The sequence below is a fragment of the Miniopterus schreibersii genome (assembly GCF_964146895.1).
Source record: "Miniopterus schreibersii genome assembly, chromosome: 15".
Lineage (NCBI taxonomy): Eukaryota > Metazoa > Chordata > Mammalia > Chiroptera > Miniopteridae > Miniopterus > Miniopterus schreibersii.
In genome coordinates, this window is record NC_138115.1 from 48,601,840 (window position 1) to 48,618,219 (window position 16,380).

Consider the following 16,380-nt stretch of genomic DNA (forward strand, 5'->3'; position numbering starts at 1 on the left):
AAAGAACTTCCTTAATCTAATAGAGAATATTGCAAACATTATCCTTTACTGGTAAAATATTTAAAGTGTTCCCCCCAGAGATTGAGAGTGAGGCAAGGATGCCTTTTATTACCATTTCTATTCAACACTGGACTAGAGATCATAGCCAGTGCAATAAGGCAAGAGAAATAAATAAAAAGGCATAATATCTTACTTATCCAAAATTACTTACCTGGAAACTGCAACTATCTGAAACAAAGCTATTAACCTAACGTTCTCTTACAAATCAACCTAAAATAGAGCTGCCAGGATGCCACAAAGTCTATGCACTTCACTTACGGAGGAGGAGTCCCTAAGCCCTCACTCCAAGGAGGCACAGAATTCCAATAAGCTACTCTTTTCCAAGTCCAAACCACATTAGAAATGACAACAGAGATTGGCACAATGATCGAAACCAGAGTGTTTTCTATCAGTCTGATAGGAAAGGACATGGGTGGATAAAAATAGCTCAAAAAACAGTGCTTCAAACCACTTATTATAGGGCCAAAGGCTCTCCACACCTCAGTAGCTCATAAGGCCACTGCAGTATAGGTCATTATAGGGTAATAGTGTAGTAGTGACTTGGAGTCCTCAGGAAAAGATAAAATCATGCTTATAACTCACCACTTAAGATGACAGGAAATTATGCCCACTATTAAGGATTTTTCTAATGGCTGATTTTAAAGTTTTGGTCATTTACATGGAGAAACCTTAGTATCAGAAAGTTTATTTTTAGGTAATACCTAATTTTGATCAACCTACCCAAAGTTTTTTATGGCTTAAGCAGTGCTTGTGTAGGGAGCATAAGTTCAGTGTCACAAACATTTGGATTGAGCACCTATGACAGGCCTGAGTCACTAAGAGGAGGTCTTGTCTGGGTTCTCAGTCCAGGGATATTCGTTTTCAGAGCTATAACTACGTAAAGGCAGCTGTGGCCTGGCCATATGAGTACACGGGGCTGAAAAGGCTGAACAGGATTTGTGATTTCTTGAGCTCATCCTTTGATTAGTAAGTATGGCCAGCATGTGCAGAATGTCTATTGCATTTACTCTTCCGTCTACTCAGTTCATCGTGGTACCACATGCTTATCCTGGCCTGGAGGTGGCCAGAAGGTTCTTTGTGTCTCTGCACCTGGGGGCCTCTCTTGGCCATCGGAGCATGCTCAGCCCAGGCACAACGAGTGCCGGGAGTTAACATCCCAGGAGCAATGCTCCACCTGATAAATGAGGAGCTGGATCTCACCCTAGCCTCCTCACTCCTGAGTGGGACTGAGGGTGGCAGTCCAGTGGTCACCTGCTGTACTGGCTTCCTTCCCTTTCTGCCTCATGCCCCCATGCCCTCATAGTGCTTCCTGAAATCACCTCCCAAACAATAAACTACTTGAACCAAAATTCCTGTCTCAGGGCCTGGTTTTAGGGGAGCCCAGCTAAAAAAGATGATGCCAGAAGGGCCTAAGAAAGCAGTTCCTCGGGACGAGACATGGGTGCAGCCAGACGACAGCAGGACCTCACTGCTGATGGTAAGCATGACAGTGATAACGCACCTGGGATGGATTGGGATTAAGGAAGAGTGACAGGTTCTGATTAGCCAACTGTCACCCCAGGAGATGCTGTGACAACTAGAATGCCACATGGCAGCATTTAAAGAGACCCATACCACTTCTATGTAGAGGATGGAAGATGCTGAGAATCAGGCCCAGATCAGATCAGGGTGGTGCAGTTACAAAGGGGACAACCTTCACACCTGTAGATAGTCTCCTCTGCTTACGTGAGGGCTCTGATTAGGAAGGAATAGGACTCTGAGACATGAGTGAGCCCATCTGGGCAGATGCCCTCAAGAACCTTGACACCCCCAATTCCCCTGAACCCTTGGGTCTAGCAAGTGGCTCATGCCCCCGTGCTAGAGAAGGACAGCTTCCGAAACCTGGCAATCATTCAAAGGCCTCTCTTGAGAAAAGACTGGAAAGATAACCTCTGTTCTCCCCAAGATCTGCCCCCACTTCCATTCATTACTCCTAAACCAATTCACAGGGAGCACATCAGCGTGGCCCATGTTGGGAAACAGTGCCCTGCTTGGAGAGGAAAGGAGTTAGCCCCCTGAAGAGCTGAAGGAACTGGCGAATATGGACAGGCAGGAATTGGAAGAGGAGGTGTGGATATGGGTATTGAGGATGGTGGCCCAGTGGGAGCTACAACAGAAGCTGACAGAGTCTACTGATGTGGGGGTTCTCTTCTGCATTAGGATTTGGCACTGTGGCAAGGACACATGAAGCCAGTCCCAACTGCAGCGGCTCCTTGGAGCTCAAAGATGATGGCATACCACAAATGCGGTGGAGATCCGATGACTGCCTTGCAGAGTACTGAGGAGGGGTCAGAGGCTCAGAGGGATGGCACGCTAGAACGGTCAGAAGACAGGAGAGCCCACCCATGGGCAGCGGGTACTCCTTCACTGAAGCAGTAGGGATGCAACATCAGCACTATGAGCTCAGTGGTGGCTGTCCCACTGTCCAGAGCTGACAATAGGAGATGCCTGCACATAACTGTGTTCCCTAGGGTCAGTGACAGGATTCCAGAGCAAGAGTCTAATGGCAGCACTTAGCCATTAGAGAGAAACATGAAAACAATAACCCAATGGGATACGAGGTCAGACTAGCAACTTGGGGACACAGGTCTGGCTAACAGATCATGGTGTTCCTAGAGATGAGCTGAATGGACAACCTGTGGCACATTCATTCTGAGCCGAGACTTCTCAGCTGTGGAGTACAGGATGGCCCTCCATTGGTTTCCTCATGGTAAGTTGTGCTGCAAAAAACATCTGAAGCTCCATTGACAAAGCATTTAGATGGACCAAAGAAGTTAAATTCTCACGTTCACTGTTAATTTTCCTTAGAACTGGTGAAAATGTTGCCTATAATGGATGGCATTTGCATTTCCAGTGAATTCATGCATTTTTTTGATGGTCAAATAGAGAAAATGAATTGGGTTTCATTTTAAAAATAAGGTTTATTTGTAAAGACTACCTTCAGGAACTCTAGTTGCATGCACCCTGGGAATGCACCAGTACAGACACTGCTAGTGTAACATTCATTAAAAAGGTGCGCTCTTCAGACCAGCACAGAGGATGAGCCTCTGCTCCCGCACTAAACTCTCTCCTCTACTGCAAGGAAGTCCCAGTTTTTTGTTTTCTCTTTTTTCAGTTAGGCAACTGACAACATGAACTCTAGTTTTAAATAGTAGAAGCAAAGTCTAAATATTAGAAAAATAAACAGAGAGAGTACAACAAATGTCTTCAGAATACATGCCTGAGGCGAGACCGCTTGATGTCTATTTGGCAGCTTCAGATGAAATTTTCTTCAGTGTTTAATCTTCGGGTTCATATCTGGAAAGAGATATAAATGAAATTAAGGGCATAATCTCAGGACACCTTTTGTTGCTGTCAGTGTTAAGTGAGCTGACCTGAAACATCTCTAGGGACTAACCCAGTAATATTGCCTCTCTCACGCTACATCACGGCTGCGGTGGGAGCTGGATACACGCAGACTGACGGTGACCTCGAGGGGCTTCCCGAAGCAGGGAGAACGGACCGCTTAACTGCTAAGGTCCCTTCGGACTCGAGTCTCTATGTGCAGCATTCAGCCCACGATAGGAGAGTCTAAATGGTCAGGTCAGCACCGCTAGCTAGTACGGCTATGTGAGTAAAGGGTTAACAAGCCCCTTCTCAAAGGACAGATCTGATCTGGGATTCACTTCCTAGCTCTGTTCCCCTGGGACCCTGATCAAGATAAAATGTCAGCTGAGTTTCCAGACGAAACCGCTGATGACGAAAGTGGCCCTGATGAGTAGACTCCACCTGGACCAGGAGGACAGTGAGCAGACTCTAAGTACGTGGTGGGGGCCACGACCTGAGACTTCCCTCTGTGCGGGGACCTCCTGTACCTGCACTTGTCCCTGCCTGGGTCCCTACCACGCGGTTCCATGTGAGCACAGACCTCTCAGCCACACTAGCTCTGGCATCCATCTGCACGGATCTCACTCCTTGCACCTAAACTGTCACCTGAGGGCACAGTACGACCAGGTCTTGGATGCTACAAGGACACTGTGGAGGAGAAATGCCCCATGCTGCCCTGCAAGCTGGCGGTGTTTCCCGCCCGATATCCTGCTACCTGAACCCGCTGCCAAGAGGAGCCTATAGCAGTCGCAAGTGAGTCCACGGGTCTCACTGAACCTAAAAGCCCGGGTGGGCATCACAGACGAGGCGAGGCCAAAGCTCCTCCACTGTCCTCAAATGCAGCAACTACCCACAGCTGGACCTCTCTGGACACAGCTCGGGTTTAATGAAGAGCAGACCTCAACCAGTGGGAGAGCCCAGGGCCACGCAGGCACGACATACTTTGCCAGCCTTTTCCTCAGGTCTTTGATCTGGTCATTCTTCTTGGTTAGAATCTCTTTCATGTTGCGATAGGCTGCTGTTTGTTGGAATTTCTTCTCTAATTCCTGTGCAGTGAAAAAATGCGAGCTCACTACTGAGAAAGTTACAGGAGGGACAGAGCTGATGAAAATCACCAATATTCTGCTTACAGGATTCTCTAATTTCTTTAAAAAAACATACATAAAATTAAGAGTATCAAAACTTTAAAAATACATTCTTTCTAAAGAGAAGCCAATAAAATAGTGAAGTTTCTCCAAATATATGTTAGCAAATAGCTCAAACATACTGTGCCCTGGACATGGGACTCTATTTGAAACAGTAAATGAATTTCAGGTAAAATAAACACCATCTCTTAAGTTTTTGCTCTGAAATTCTTAAGTGTTCTAATCCCTAAAGTGAAGCACTCAGTCCACTACATATTTCATATACATTAAGAAAAAGGTATAGAATCTTTTTAAAAAAGGTTGCCCATCCCTCTGCCAGGCTGGGAGGGATGGGCAGGAAGGGCAAGCCACCATGTGAGAATATTCCACCACACGACAGGAGTGGAGATCTTTATTACTGCACATAGTTTAGGGCTAAAGATGGAAGAATCTCAGAGCCCAGAAGGGATAAACTGTCAGAACACATACTGGTTAACACCTTGAGAAAAACGTGAATCTGCAGCTGTCAGTGCTCCCCCAGTACACTTTTCCTCTACACTGCGCTCCCCACTTAACTGGACATCTGCAGACAAATCTGACCTTCTCAGCCATGCTCAGCTGCTCCTGAACCCTGAGTAGGTCGTGCTTGGCTGTTGCTAGACTCTCCTCCAGGGACTTCTGGTTTTCTGTCTTGTCATTAAGTGTCTTCTGAAACTCACTCTTTAAAGCGGCAACTGTGTTTTCCAAGTCGCTCAAGTCTTGGGCCTTTATACAATCCTATGAAAAATATATGCATGACCATAAGTTCACGTTGACATCCTAAATGGTCACTGCTAGACGGTGATTCACCATCACAGGAGACGAAGGCACATGATGCTGTGTTCAGGTGCACACCAGCCTCCCTCCCCAGCCTGCGCTCTGGCTCCTGGCGCTGCCAGCTCCCCTGCTCACCCTCAGCCCTCAGTGCGCAGTGTCCTGCACACGGCAGAGCGTAGGCTCACTGACTTTCCAACACGCAAAATATGATTATGAACTGCTGGGATTCCCAAGGGAACCAGGACAGAGGTGAGATCCTAAATTTGACAAGATTATACATCTCAGTGCTGGGATGGCAAATAGGTTTTAAGTCCAGTTTAAAAAAGTCCTGGTGAAGTAGTTTACATGATACACATGGAAGAATAATAAAATTAATACATTTATATCAAAAATTTAACAGGCAGCCTGGCCGGTGTGGTTCATGGTTGAGCATAGTCCCATGTACAGGAGATCGAGGTTCGATTCCTGGTCAGGGCACATGCCCGGGTTTCGGGCTCAATCCCCAGTAGGGGGCGTGCAGGAGGCAGCTGACCGAAGTTTCTCTCACTCCCTCTTCCTTTCTCTTTCTGATATCAATAAAAACATATTTTAAAAAAAGTAACAGACATGTTTTAGTCATTATTTACAATAAAATATAATGAGAGCATAATTAACACTTACTGATTTTATCGTCTGCTAAATGTACCGGATTTAAGTTTTTATATTAATGCATATGCACATGTTTGCACACTTTGTCAGCATAATACAAGCAGCTGGACCCTCTACCTGGATCTTGCTTTTGACTGGATGAAAAGTATAATAGAAAGAAAAGTTGCATTAATAGGACAGGAAAACGGTCTGTAGCTGCTAAGTATGAAGATGAAGCAGCACTGTCAACAAAAGAAAAAGTCCTCACTTGTTTTTGAAATCCAGTCCTTAAAAAGATTTTATTTCGTTCCAACTAGTGAAGACATATATGCATTTTGCTTTTGCCAAAATCTTAAAAGTAAAATGGGAGCAAAGTGTAAAATGGCTTTTAAAACAAATTCATCATCTAAAATTGTGTGCAACTGTTTTTCTTTTGGGAAATTATCAAGCTGTTCTAGAGTATTTAGCTCTGTTTCATAAATCTGTGGTCCTTGGTATATAATGACTGAAAATCATATGTGTTTTCCTTTGTGTTTTTTTAGCCATACAAGAAGTAGCCTCCTATTTAAAGATATTTACAAACAAAATGATGCAAGTCTGAGATTCGCTTCAAAAAAGCAGGAGTGGGGGAAGAAAGTGGAGGTAAATGTGAAAGCAGCCCGGCCGGCCCGATGACTGGTAGTGAGTGAGGCGTACCTGGGGGCCTTATATGCTTCTCTACATATTAGAAATTCTCCATAGGAAACGTGTAGCAGGAGCCCAGTGAAGCGAACATTCACGACAGTACCACCAATGGAAAAGCCAGTGCTGCGCTGAAAAGTCACTCAGATGGTCCCATGACACGAGACCCTGTGCATCAGCCTCCAGGGGAAGGCCAGGAGCAGAGCTGCGTACACGCCGACTCCCAGCGGGCAGAGCACCGCGGGCATCACCCCCAGACAGGCCTGGTTCACGGTACCACACAGGCACTGCTACACACAGACGGACTTGCAGGTTCCTAACAGGTACATTTGTCCTATATTACCACACCCACTGAAGCAAACTAGGTAATAGGCTTTATATAATAAAACCCCATACAAACACAATTAACTAAAAACTCTTCATTTTCTTTTTTCTCTCTGCAACTGGAATGTCAAAGTGAAAGGCGGAAAACTTTTAAAAAATATATTTAAGAATCTCTTATATGCCAATGAGTCCTCCGGACTTGGGAGCTGTGTATCTGTTCCCAGCCCTGGAGGACAGACAGAGGGATGGGCGCTGGTTCCCACCGGCCTTTCCCGGACAAGATGTCCCTGCCAGCGCAACAGCGCCAGGAGCGGAGGGTGGCAATGCAGAGGGGCCGGCGTAAGGAACAGTAACTGGGACTTAGTACTGAGTTTACGACTGTTCCGCAATAGCGAGCGCGCTGCCCCGGTTTCACCTTCTGGTTTCCTTGCTCCAGCTGCAAATCGCGCAGCGCCCTTTCCAGCTTGGACTTCTCGTCCAGCGCGTGCGTGGCCTGTAAGCAAGAAGAGAGAGACGGGCTCAGGGTTAGGGCTCGGGGCTCGGGGTTAGGGCTCAGGGCTCAGGGTTAGGGGTTAGGGCTCAGGGCTCAAGGTTAGGGCTCAGGGCTCAGGGTTAGGGCTCAGGGCTCAGGATTAGGGCTCAGGGCTCAGGGTTAGGGCTCAGGGCTCAGGGTTAGGGGTTAGGGCTCAGGGTTAGGGGTTAGGGCTCAGGGCTCAAGGTTAGGGCTCAGGGCTCAGGGTTAGGGCTCAGGGCTCAGGATTAGGGCTCAGGGCTCAGGGTTAGGGCTCAGGGCTCAGGATTCAGGTTTAGGGCTCAGGGCTGGTCTGGAAGTTACTCTTCCCGTGAGTCTGTTAGTGTTTCTCAGTTACCTGCGTCTCAGTGGTCTTCAGCCTTGACTTCAATCTCTCATTCTCCTCTTGAAGTCTGAAAATCTCCTTTGTGAGTAAATTCAAATTTTATTATTTTAGCCAAAGTATTTTTAATACTTGACATTATTTGTTTCATTTAAAAACGTCATTTTTAAGTTAAATTTAAATGACCTAACAGACCAGAACCCTACATGCCCTGGTTTCTGGTCACACCCCCGTTTACCCAGCCACCAGCCTTGGCACCGGCGTCCCCGCGGCTCCATATGCCCAGCTCCTCACGCAGCCTCGGACCCTCTTCAGCCGCTGCTCTTGGCCTCCTTCCCGGCGCCTCCCCTGCGGTCTCACCCCGCTGACCCTGCAGCTCTTGGGTCTCTTCTCGGCCTACACTGGGCTCCACGGCCATGATCCGAAAGCGGGCTCATCCCGGCGCCCTGTGCCCGAGCCCCTAAGTGGTTCTGACTGAGCTGAAGCCAAACACCGGCTCACAAGCGGCTGTCACTGGAGTCCGGTCTCACTTCTTGCTACGCTTCAGCACACGCATGGCCCAGCCGGAGCGCTGCGCTGTCCCCTCAGGCCGCCTTCTCCCCGCCTCCGCCTGCCGCCCATTCCCCCCGCCCGTCACGCCCCTTCCCTTCCCTCTGACAACTTAACCTGTCTTGACTCCTCCGCCCAGCTTGGGCACCGCCTTACCCAAAAGACTGTCCTCAACTGCTGTCACACACAGAACTGTGGCACCTGCGGCCACACACGAGTGCTTCCCTATCTCTGTGTCCAGAACATCAGGTCTCCCTTCCCAAGGAGACTGAAGTTTTTGAGGGCAAAAGGCCAGGTGTTATACTGGCTTTTATCTAACAAGATCTAGCATAATGTTGACAGTATAGGAGTCATGAAAGATCTTTATTTGTATATTGGTAATTAATTTGTAAAACCTCTTAATAAAATTCCCTTTACTATTATCACAGATTATAAACTCCAAATGCCCATGAATAAATGATGCCCAAAACTCCACGCCCTTCACTGCAAAAAGATGCATCAGGAGCTGCTCAATGGGATGTAAAGGACAGCACAGGGAGTGCAGTCAGTAATGCTGCAATAACTACGCCTGGCGCCGCTGGGTGCCGGAATTATCGGGGGATTGCTCTGTAAACTATATAAATGTCTAACCCCTACGCTGTACACCGGAAACTAATATAAAATAATACTTAACGTCAACTGCCATTGAAACACGTTGTTTTAGAAAAAAACGCTGTTTCAGACTTTCTGGGAGGTAGATATGCCCTCTTCTGGGCCGCCGGTACCGTAAAGTAAAAAACAAGGAACTAATCACCCTCCGAGGACCAAAGCCTGAGCCAACCTCCTCCCCCTCAGGGTCTCCACTCTATAGAATTGTGCAGGCAACGGGGGGACAGAACAGAGGGTCTGCGTTTCCCAGAATGATGGTGACATTACCTTGTTCAGGAGCTCTGCTGTCCCACCTTCGTTAAGGGGAGTAAGTTTTGGCTTTATGATGTCTATGATGGGCTGAAAGGAAGTGCAGAAAACAAACTAAAACCAGCACAGAATAAATCACGTACAAGTAGAGCACTGTGTAAACATGTCCACTGGGAAGTCAGATCCCCGGGGGATGGATTCTCATTGGTTTGGTTCCCTGCTATGTCCCAGCGCCCAATACAAATGAGACAAAAATGAAACCCAGCATCCCCATATCTTTGGAAGGAAAGAAGGGAAGAGAGGAAGGAGGGAAGGTGCTCCAAGCCAGAGCAGGTATAAATCTTAGCATCTCAGGACTGAGATTTAAGATGAGCAAAAATTATCTTTTCATTTAACCTGTGGGAGTGGAAACATTTCCTGCATGAAATGTGACTCTGGGAAAACTGAAATATTGATGACCTTTAGGCAACTACGCTGCAGGTGAAGACTAACTTGGCACAAATATTCTGGCAGTTTAGTAATGTGTGCAAACAACAAAAGAACCCATTCCCTCTGACCCAGAAATGTCTTAGCCAGAAATAGTTCCAAAGAAATAACTGAAAACTGTTTTGTATGCTCATGGGTTCCTCTCGGCAGCATTTGGGGGGTTTTATGGGGTAATGCTAAGTAGTCACTGCAAATGACGAGAGGATTAAAAAGAGAAGTAGCTACTGTTAGTATGGTCTCCACAGGACACGTGAGGGAAAGGAGGCTGGCTCAGCAGCCTCAGGTAAGCTGCTCAAGGTCACGCCGCTCGGGAGTGACAGAGCCAGGACGCACACCCAGGTGTGGCGGACCCCAACGCCTGTGCTCTGCATTGGAGCGGAGCGTTTATATGGTTGGAGTCAGGTGACGGCAGGGGGTGCGTGCGTGCGTGTGCAATAGTGGACAAAAACAAGTTTTTCATAGTTAATTACAAAGCTTTTCTTCTTTTGCCTGAAAATCTGAGAGGCAGTTTTTCAATTCTGCTCTTAAATCAAATGCTTCTCACTTTAACCTCTGGACGCTCTGAGTAACTTGGGGATTTTAAACACTGGCTATTAAGACAACGAACTTAAAATGACTAAAAATTACCTTCTTAGTGGAAGATGTAAATTCTGCTTTTTCAAATTCTGCAACTTGTTCTAATAATTCTCTTGAAGACAAAAGCAAACATAAAAACATTTAAATACATTTTAAATACAATCACTAGTACCAATCCATTACCTGCCAGAGAACAGAGCAGGTGAGCACTACACCGTGTCAAAGGTGGTACTGAGTCACTAATGCTCAAGAATCCCAACCCGTGGCCTCAGCTCCGAGTTTCCCGACACCGAGCATTTTCCCCCCAGAGTGGACAGTATGACCGCTGGAACTACAATGTTAAAACAAATACGTATGAAATTTGTCTTAACTGTATTTCTGAGGTGCCATGGGGGACTGCTCTGTCATATAACGTATCTCGATAGCTAGTAGATGTTCAAGACAAACTGATTTTAATAGAGCAGCCTCGCAAAAGTGGAACTGCAGTAGTGCATGGCACTTACAGACAAAGTCATACAATCTCCAGAAAGACGGCAGGTTGGGGAGCCGCCTGGTTAGCTCCCCGTATTTGTAAAGGAGAGTGAGAGCCGGCTGTGCAAGAGGCTACAGTGGGGCCGGCAGCCACTGCGCTTCCAGCTCCTTCACAGGCCAGTCTCTCACTGCCTCCCCAGTACCCTGACAGTGGTGAAGCGAAATGGTTTTCTTCCCTACGGGGGGCCCTACCCCATGCTGGCCAACACTCTCCATGTGGGCCCACATGCTGCCACTGTGCTTAGATACCAGCTCCCAGGGTTAGAGGTCAGGCTCTCCTGATTGATGGCATGACTTTCCTTAGAATGTCTCAATTTTGCCGATTTTAGCATATTTGTTTAAATTAATGAGCTTTTTTATATTGTTTGGATTATAAATTTTTTTTTACATTTGCCATTTTGAAAGTAAGTGTATAATTTAAAATGTAATTATTTAGAAGTAAACTTCCAATATTACTAGTCTGAAGTGATGGTATTTGAATTAATTCCTCAAATGTTTCATAATCTTTATTTCCTAGTCGGCCTATCTCTAAAGAGTTATTGTTACATCACTCAGGCTAACAAAGATACTGTAGGGGACGATTAGTAACAGTCTGAAAGGCAATTCATACATCTCAAATGTCCCATCACATCCAGAAACAGGAGGAGCAGAGAACCTCGAGTGGCACCTAAGAGGTCACTCAGGACCCAACGCTTTGCTGCTGCCCAGCCCAAGCTTTCTCACACACCGGCCCCAAGAACAGCAGCAGCAGAGACACGCGCTAACGTGCTGAGGCTGCTGTTGTCCTAATTGTAGGTACAAATGTTATTACCTGTTTTCTAGCTCAGAGATATCTGTCTGCAGCTTGAGGTACCACTTCTCCGCCTGCGAGAAGAGCTGCCGCAGAAGCAGCACGTTGGTGTAGGCCGTGTTGATGAGCTCCGACTCCACCTCGCTGTGCACCACGGCCTGCAGCCCGCTCAGAACCTCGGACACCTCGTCTATGGTGAACGTCTCATCCACCAGCCTGAAAAGCGACCACCCAAACTTCCACGTGAACAAGAACAATTTACCAAGTAAAACTAAGAAACCCACGCCGACATCGAGGGGGACGGGTTACTGTGACACTCTCTCTGGGAGCCAGCTCCCTTGTGAATCAAGCAGAGTGAAAACCACGAAGCTGCACACATTTCGGTGGCGATTTAAACGAGTAAACCGTGGTTCATCCTTCTTTAATTTTTCAGTTTAAAGCCTTGTTATTCTCTACTGAAATCAGTCTTAGCACAGTTAGTAATTTCAAAAGTCACCTGGAAGATGTAATTTTTTTCTTTCTAGCATTTGTGTAGCATTTCAATGCTTGTATGAACTATTCACACAGCAGTAAATGCCCACGAGAAAATTGGTGGTAACTGTACATCCCTTCTCCTAGCATTCTTGGGACTTGAAGAAAAACAAACTAACAAACAAACCTGACTTCTCTTAAAGCTCCATGGACCACTGGCCACCCCATAAAAGTGAACATCATCATCAGCAAGAGCATTAAAAATCCATCTCTCACAGAGTGCTTGGGCTGGGGAAACTTCGGGTCTGCCTTCTTCAATCCCTCACTTTGCAGGCAGGAACATGGGCTCAGGAGGTGGAGGTGACAGGCTCACGGTCCCACTGAGGTTGACAACCCCACAATCATATCTGCTCACTCAAGAACATGCCCAACAGCTGAATCCTGGAGAAAGCTTCCAACGAGTTTCACAGTAACACAGTCCTCTGCTCTCCCTGCCTCCACCTTCAAAGTCCCCATCCCTCAGATGCTCAAAGATGAAGAGCACCCCCCCCCCCCAGGGCTATCCTCCTCACTTCCAAAAGGACCTAAAGAAGGGAGTGGCATGGAAGTCTTATCACAGTTATACTCAAGTCAATATTATTGGACTTAGCATTCTTTAATGTTTCATCTAGCCAGCAGAATTTAGACATGCTAGAAAAAAACAAAACTTGGACTACTTTTGATGGAAGTCCTTACTAAATATATTAACAATCTTTCTATGTTCTTTAATAGGACATAGCAAATCTGCTTTCACAAATCTGCTCTTTTTTGGCAACCCGAGTTATTATCAAGAACAGCAGTTGAGGTGCACGAAGTGGGTAGTAAAGTGCCTCCCTCCACTGGCTGTCCCACAGCCTCTCCAATTAAATTGCTGCTTATTTTTGCTGGGGGCTAGGAAACCAGATTTCCAGGTTAGATTAATGAAGGGAACAGATAACGGTATACAGTGGAAGGCCTCTGCTACCCAGTGAAATTCATGGCTTATGACAGCTGCAGCTCACTCAGAGGCCTTTTTCATTCACGTCTCACCTGACACTGAGGTGTGCCACAGTCTCGTCCCAAAGTAATCTGATGTCTCTTTTATTATTCAGCCTTTTTCTTTGGTCTCCCTATTATTCTCTGGATCAAACACACATTTTCTATGATCTTTAATTATCTTCCATTATTGGCCCAGCCAAACTAATTATCCTCTCTTGCTACAAAGTCAACTAACAATTTGGTACCAGTCAGCAAGCTTTTCAAGATTTCCTGCTGTTTTCCCTAACTCTTCAATATGAACTGCATAGATGTTTTCTTGCTGTTATATTTTATGACTCTAATCTCTTAATTAATAACTCAAGTAATTAAAATTCTGGAATCTTTAATATAAGCCAATCACCGACCCATAAGCCCTCCACAATTTCCTGATGGCCCTTCTGAAACGCGGCAACCCCTTATCATATGTGCATGTTTGAGAACAGACTGCCCCCACCACAGTTTGAGTTTCACGTATCCACAAGGCTATGTAGCCGCTCTCAGTGAATAACTGATCATGATAACCCTGGCAATGGTTTGTATGGCCTCCTTTACAGCCTCCTCACACTGGCTACCAGAAGGATCCATGTTCCCACTGACTTTCCTTAGAATCCTCTGATACCTGCTCTCCTTAAGGTCTTGGAAGCAGGAGTCTACAGTTTTGAGTCTCAAGCCTCTTTTTGAACGAGCAAAACGCATATAATTAATAACTTCATTTTGATGGTGCTCATTTAGGCCCAACTCTGCCTGAAAGAGAGAGAAGTAATTTAATCATTAGTCTTGAAACTGCAATAAAAGAACCAATAATGAGGGCGCAGGATATCCTGTGGTTGAGACTGACAGATGGCCACTAAATTCTGCTCTTCCCTTCCTCCCAGGTACATGGCTGCCCAACCAGGGGACACTTCCCAGCCCTCCCCGCAGTCAGCTGTGGCTACATGACTACTACTCAGCAATGGGTGTCAGCAGAAGAGATGAGGGCTACTTCCAAAGCCTGGGCCTTAAGACACGGGGGTGGGCTTTGCCACACCCCATTTCTCTGAGGCTTGGAGGAGGTGGTGACCAGGCTGAACCATGAAGACAGCAACCATGCCCTAGGGGTTGGGGGAGCAGCAAGATGAAAGGGATCTGTATCCCTAAATGACGTCATGGAACAGCATTGACCCACTCACCTGAGATGAGCAGAGAGACTGCAGTTAAGCAAGAGACTAGTTTAAACCTCCGTATTCTTTAAGCCATTGTTTTTTGAATTTCTCCTACACCAATTCAATTTCACCCCCTAATGAAGCTTCAAAAAATAGATTTGGTTTTGACATAGACATTAATTGGTCTTGATTTTAAACCAGATGACAGCTTGACAACTATGAGCTAAAGATGCATGAAATTCTTTTTCATTTTATAGCGACGCTGTTTTAGCACACAGGAAAACGGGGCCTCTCTTCAACAGGTCAAAACAAAACAAATGTCACCCAAGTTCCCTCAGCTGTAAAATGGGGGTCTTGGACTCTTAAGGTCATTTTCACATCAGAGAGCTGGATCCAACCACGTTCTCCCTCCTCGGCTCCTTAACATAATTGTTTATGCTGCCAAAGGGGGTGTGTGTGGTGTGTGTGTGTGTGTGTGTAAAAACTTGGAGTTTTTGGAAACGAATGAGATTCCCGCCCTTCGCCGGTCCCGCCAGCTCTTTCCATTCCCCGCCTGCGAGGTGCGACCTGGCCCGGGCACCCCAGCCAGGGGCAGGACTAACGGACGCGGCGGAGCGAGGCTGCTAGGGGAGGGCTTCGCCCAGGCCTATCCCGGAGGGGATTCGGCCGAGGCCCCCGCACCCGGCGCGGCCTCCCCTCCTCAAGGAGGCCCGGGAGCGGGCTCAGACCGGGGCAGGCCACGCCATCACCGCGGGGCCCCGCTCCGCGTCTGCAGCCCCGGCCACTGCTCACGCCCCGGCGCGGAGCGGCGCCAGCGGGCCGGATACTCACCATGGCGGCGGGCGGGAGTCAGCGGCCTCGAGCGCCGGGAGAGGTCGGGCGCAGCCTCGCCACGCCCGGGACCACCGAGGGTGGTTGGGCCGCAGCGGATGTGGAGGGCGGGCGGGTTGTTTAGAAGCCTCCGGTTGCTAATGGAAACGGAGGCACGTGACCCTGGAGTTATGCACGTTTATTGGTCCTTAAGATCACGCGACAGGAAGTGCCCTGCGACCGGCTGGCCTCCGCATGCGCATTGGCTTTCAGAACCAGGAAGTCCCGCCTCTTCGCGCCACGCTGTCCCGGCCGCCGGCCGCCGTTGCCGATGGTAACAGGAGGGGAGCGGCTGCCGGGGGGACTCCAGGCTCTATGGCGCCTCGGAGCCTGGGGTCGGACTGCGGCGCGGGGCTCGGCCCTCCCGCCTCGCAGCCCGGCCGCCCCGAGGGGCTCGTCCTCGACGGCTGACTCCCGGCCCCTCGACGGTCTCCTGGGGCGTCGGGCGCACCCCCCAGACTTTCTCTTCCCACCAGCAGTTCCCGCTTGGCCGGCGCACCGGCGGTGCCAAGTGCCCGCCTCGAGCTTTGAACGACCCTCTCGCCGCCCGCGCCCATTTTTTTCTTTTATATTCTTGTTTGTTCTTTTAATCTGTAACAAAAGGGTTTTTTTAAGGGTTTTTCCCCTTAAAAAAAAATCATCGCTAACGAAGCGGTTGAAAGAGTACTGAATTTCAAACTGATGCCAAAAATCAGCAGGGAGGCTTGGAAACGCTCCGTGGCCTCGCCCCGGAAACTGAATCGCCGTCTCGCTCGGGGCCTCGGAGCCGGCCGCCCTCGCCGACGCTCCCGGGGGGTCGCGGGCCACCCCAGGGGGCGCTGCCCTGCGAGAGCCACGGTGCAGGGTGACACCGCAGACACGGGGGCGGGGAGCGGGGCGGCGGGGGGCGCGGGGCGGCGGGGGGCGGCGGGCCGGCGGGCCGGCACCGCTGCGGCCCCTGCGACGGAAACTGTCTCTGGGGAGGCGGGGAGCGAGCTGAGCTGTGAGCTGAGCGCATGGAAACAAGGAGCACAGAGGGGTAGCTTTCTAAGAACCTGGGGAGCTTCAGGTTGAGAAGTATTTGGCATTCGCCCTGACTCATGAACAGATACAGTAAGTTAGATAAGGCTTTTGGGGTTTAT

General features: G+C 48.3%; 1 protein-coding gene across 1 annotated transcript; it reads right to left on the minus strand.

Moving 5' to 3' along the window:
- Window positions 1-2,972: 2,972 nt before the first annotated feature.
- LZTFL1 (leucine zipper transcription factor like 1) lies at window positions 2,973-15,374 on the minus strand. The gene is made up of 10 exons (XM_081159567.1): window positions 15,221-15,374; window positions 13,867-13,991; window positions 11,742-11,936; window positions 10,451-10,511; window positions 9,356-9,427; window positions 7,907-7,972; window positions 7,453-7,530; window positions 5,190-5,366; window positions 4,408-4,511; window positions 2,973-3,396 (listed from the first exon to the last, which is right to left on the minus strand). Exons 1-10 carry the CDS (start codon window positions 15,221-15,223, stop codon window positions 3,378-3,380), a joined length of 900 nt encoding a protein of 299 aa, XP_081015693.1. The 5' UTR covers window positions 15,224-15,374; the 3' UTR covers window positions 2,973-3,377.
- Window positions 15,375-16,380: the final 1,006 nt, after the last annotated feature.

Bases quoted from the DNA above. Each gene is read 5' to 3' on its own strand.
- LZTFL1 (XM_081159567.1), bottom strand. The intron at 7,531-7,906 runs GTAACTGAGAAA...TCTTGCTTACAG, and splicing joins TGAAGACCACTGAGACGCAG to GCCACGCACGCGCTGGACGA. The intron at 5,367-7,452 runs GTGAAACCGGGG...TATTTTTCATAG, and splicing joins TGGAGCAAGGAAACCAGAAG to GATTGTATAAAGGCCCAAGA.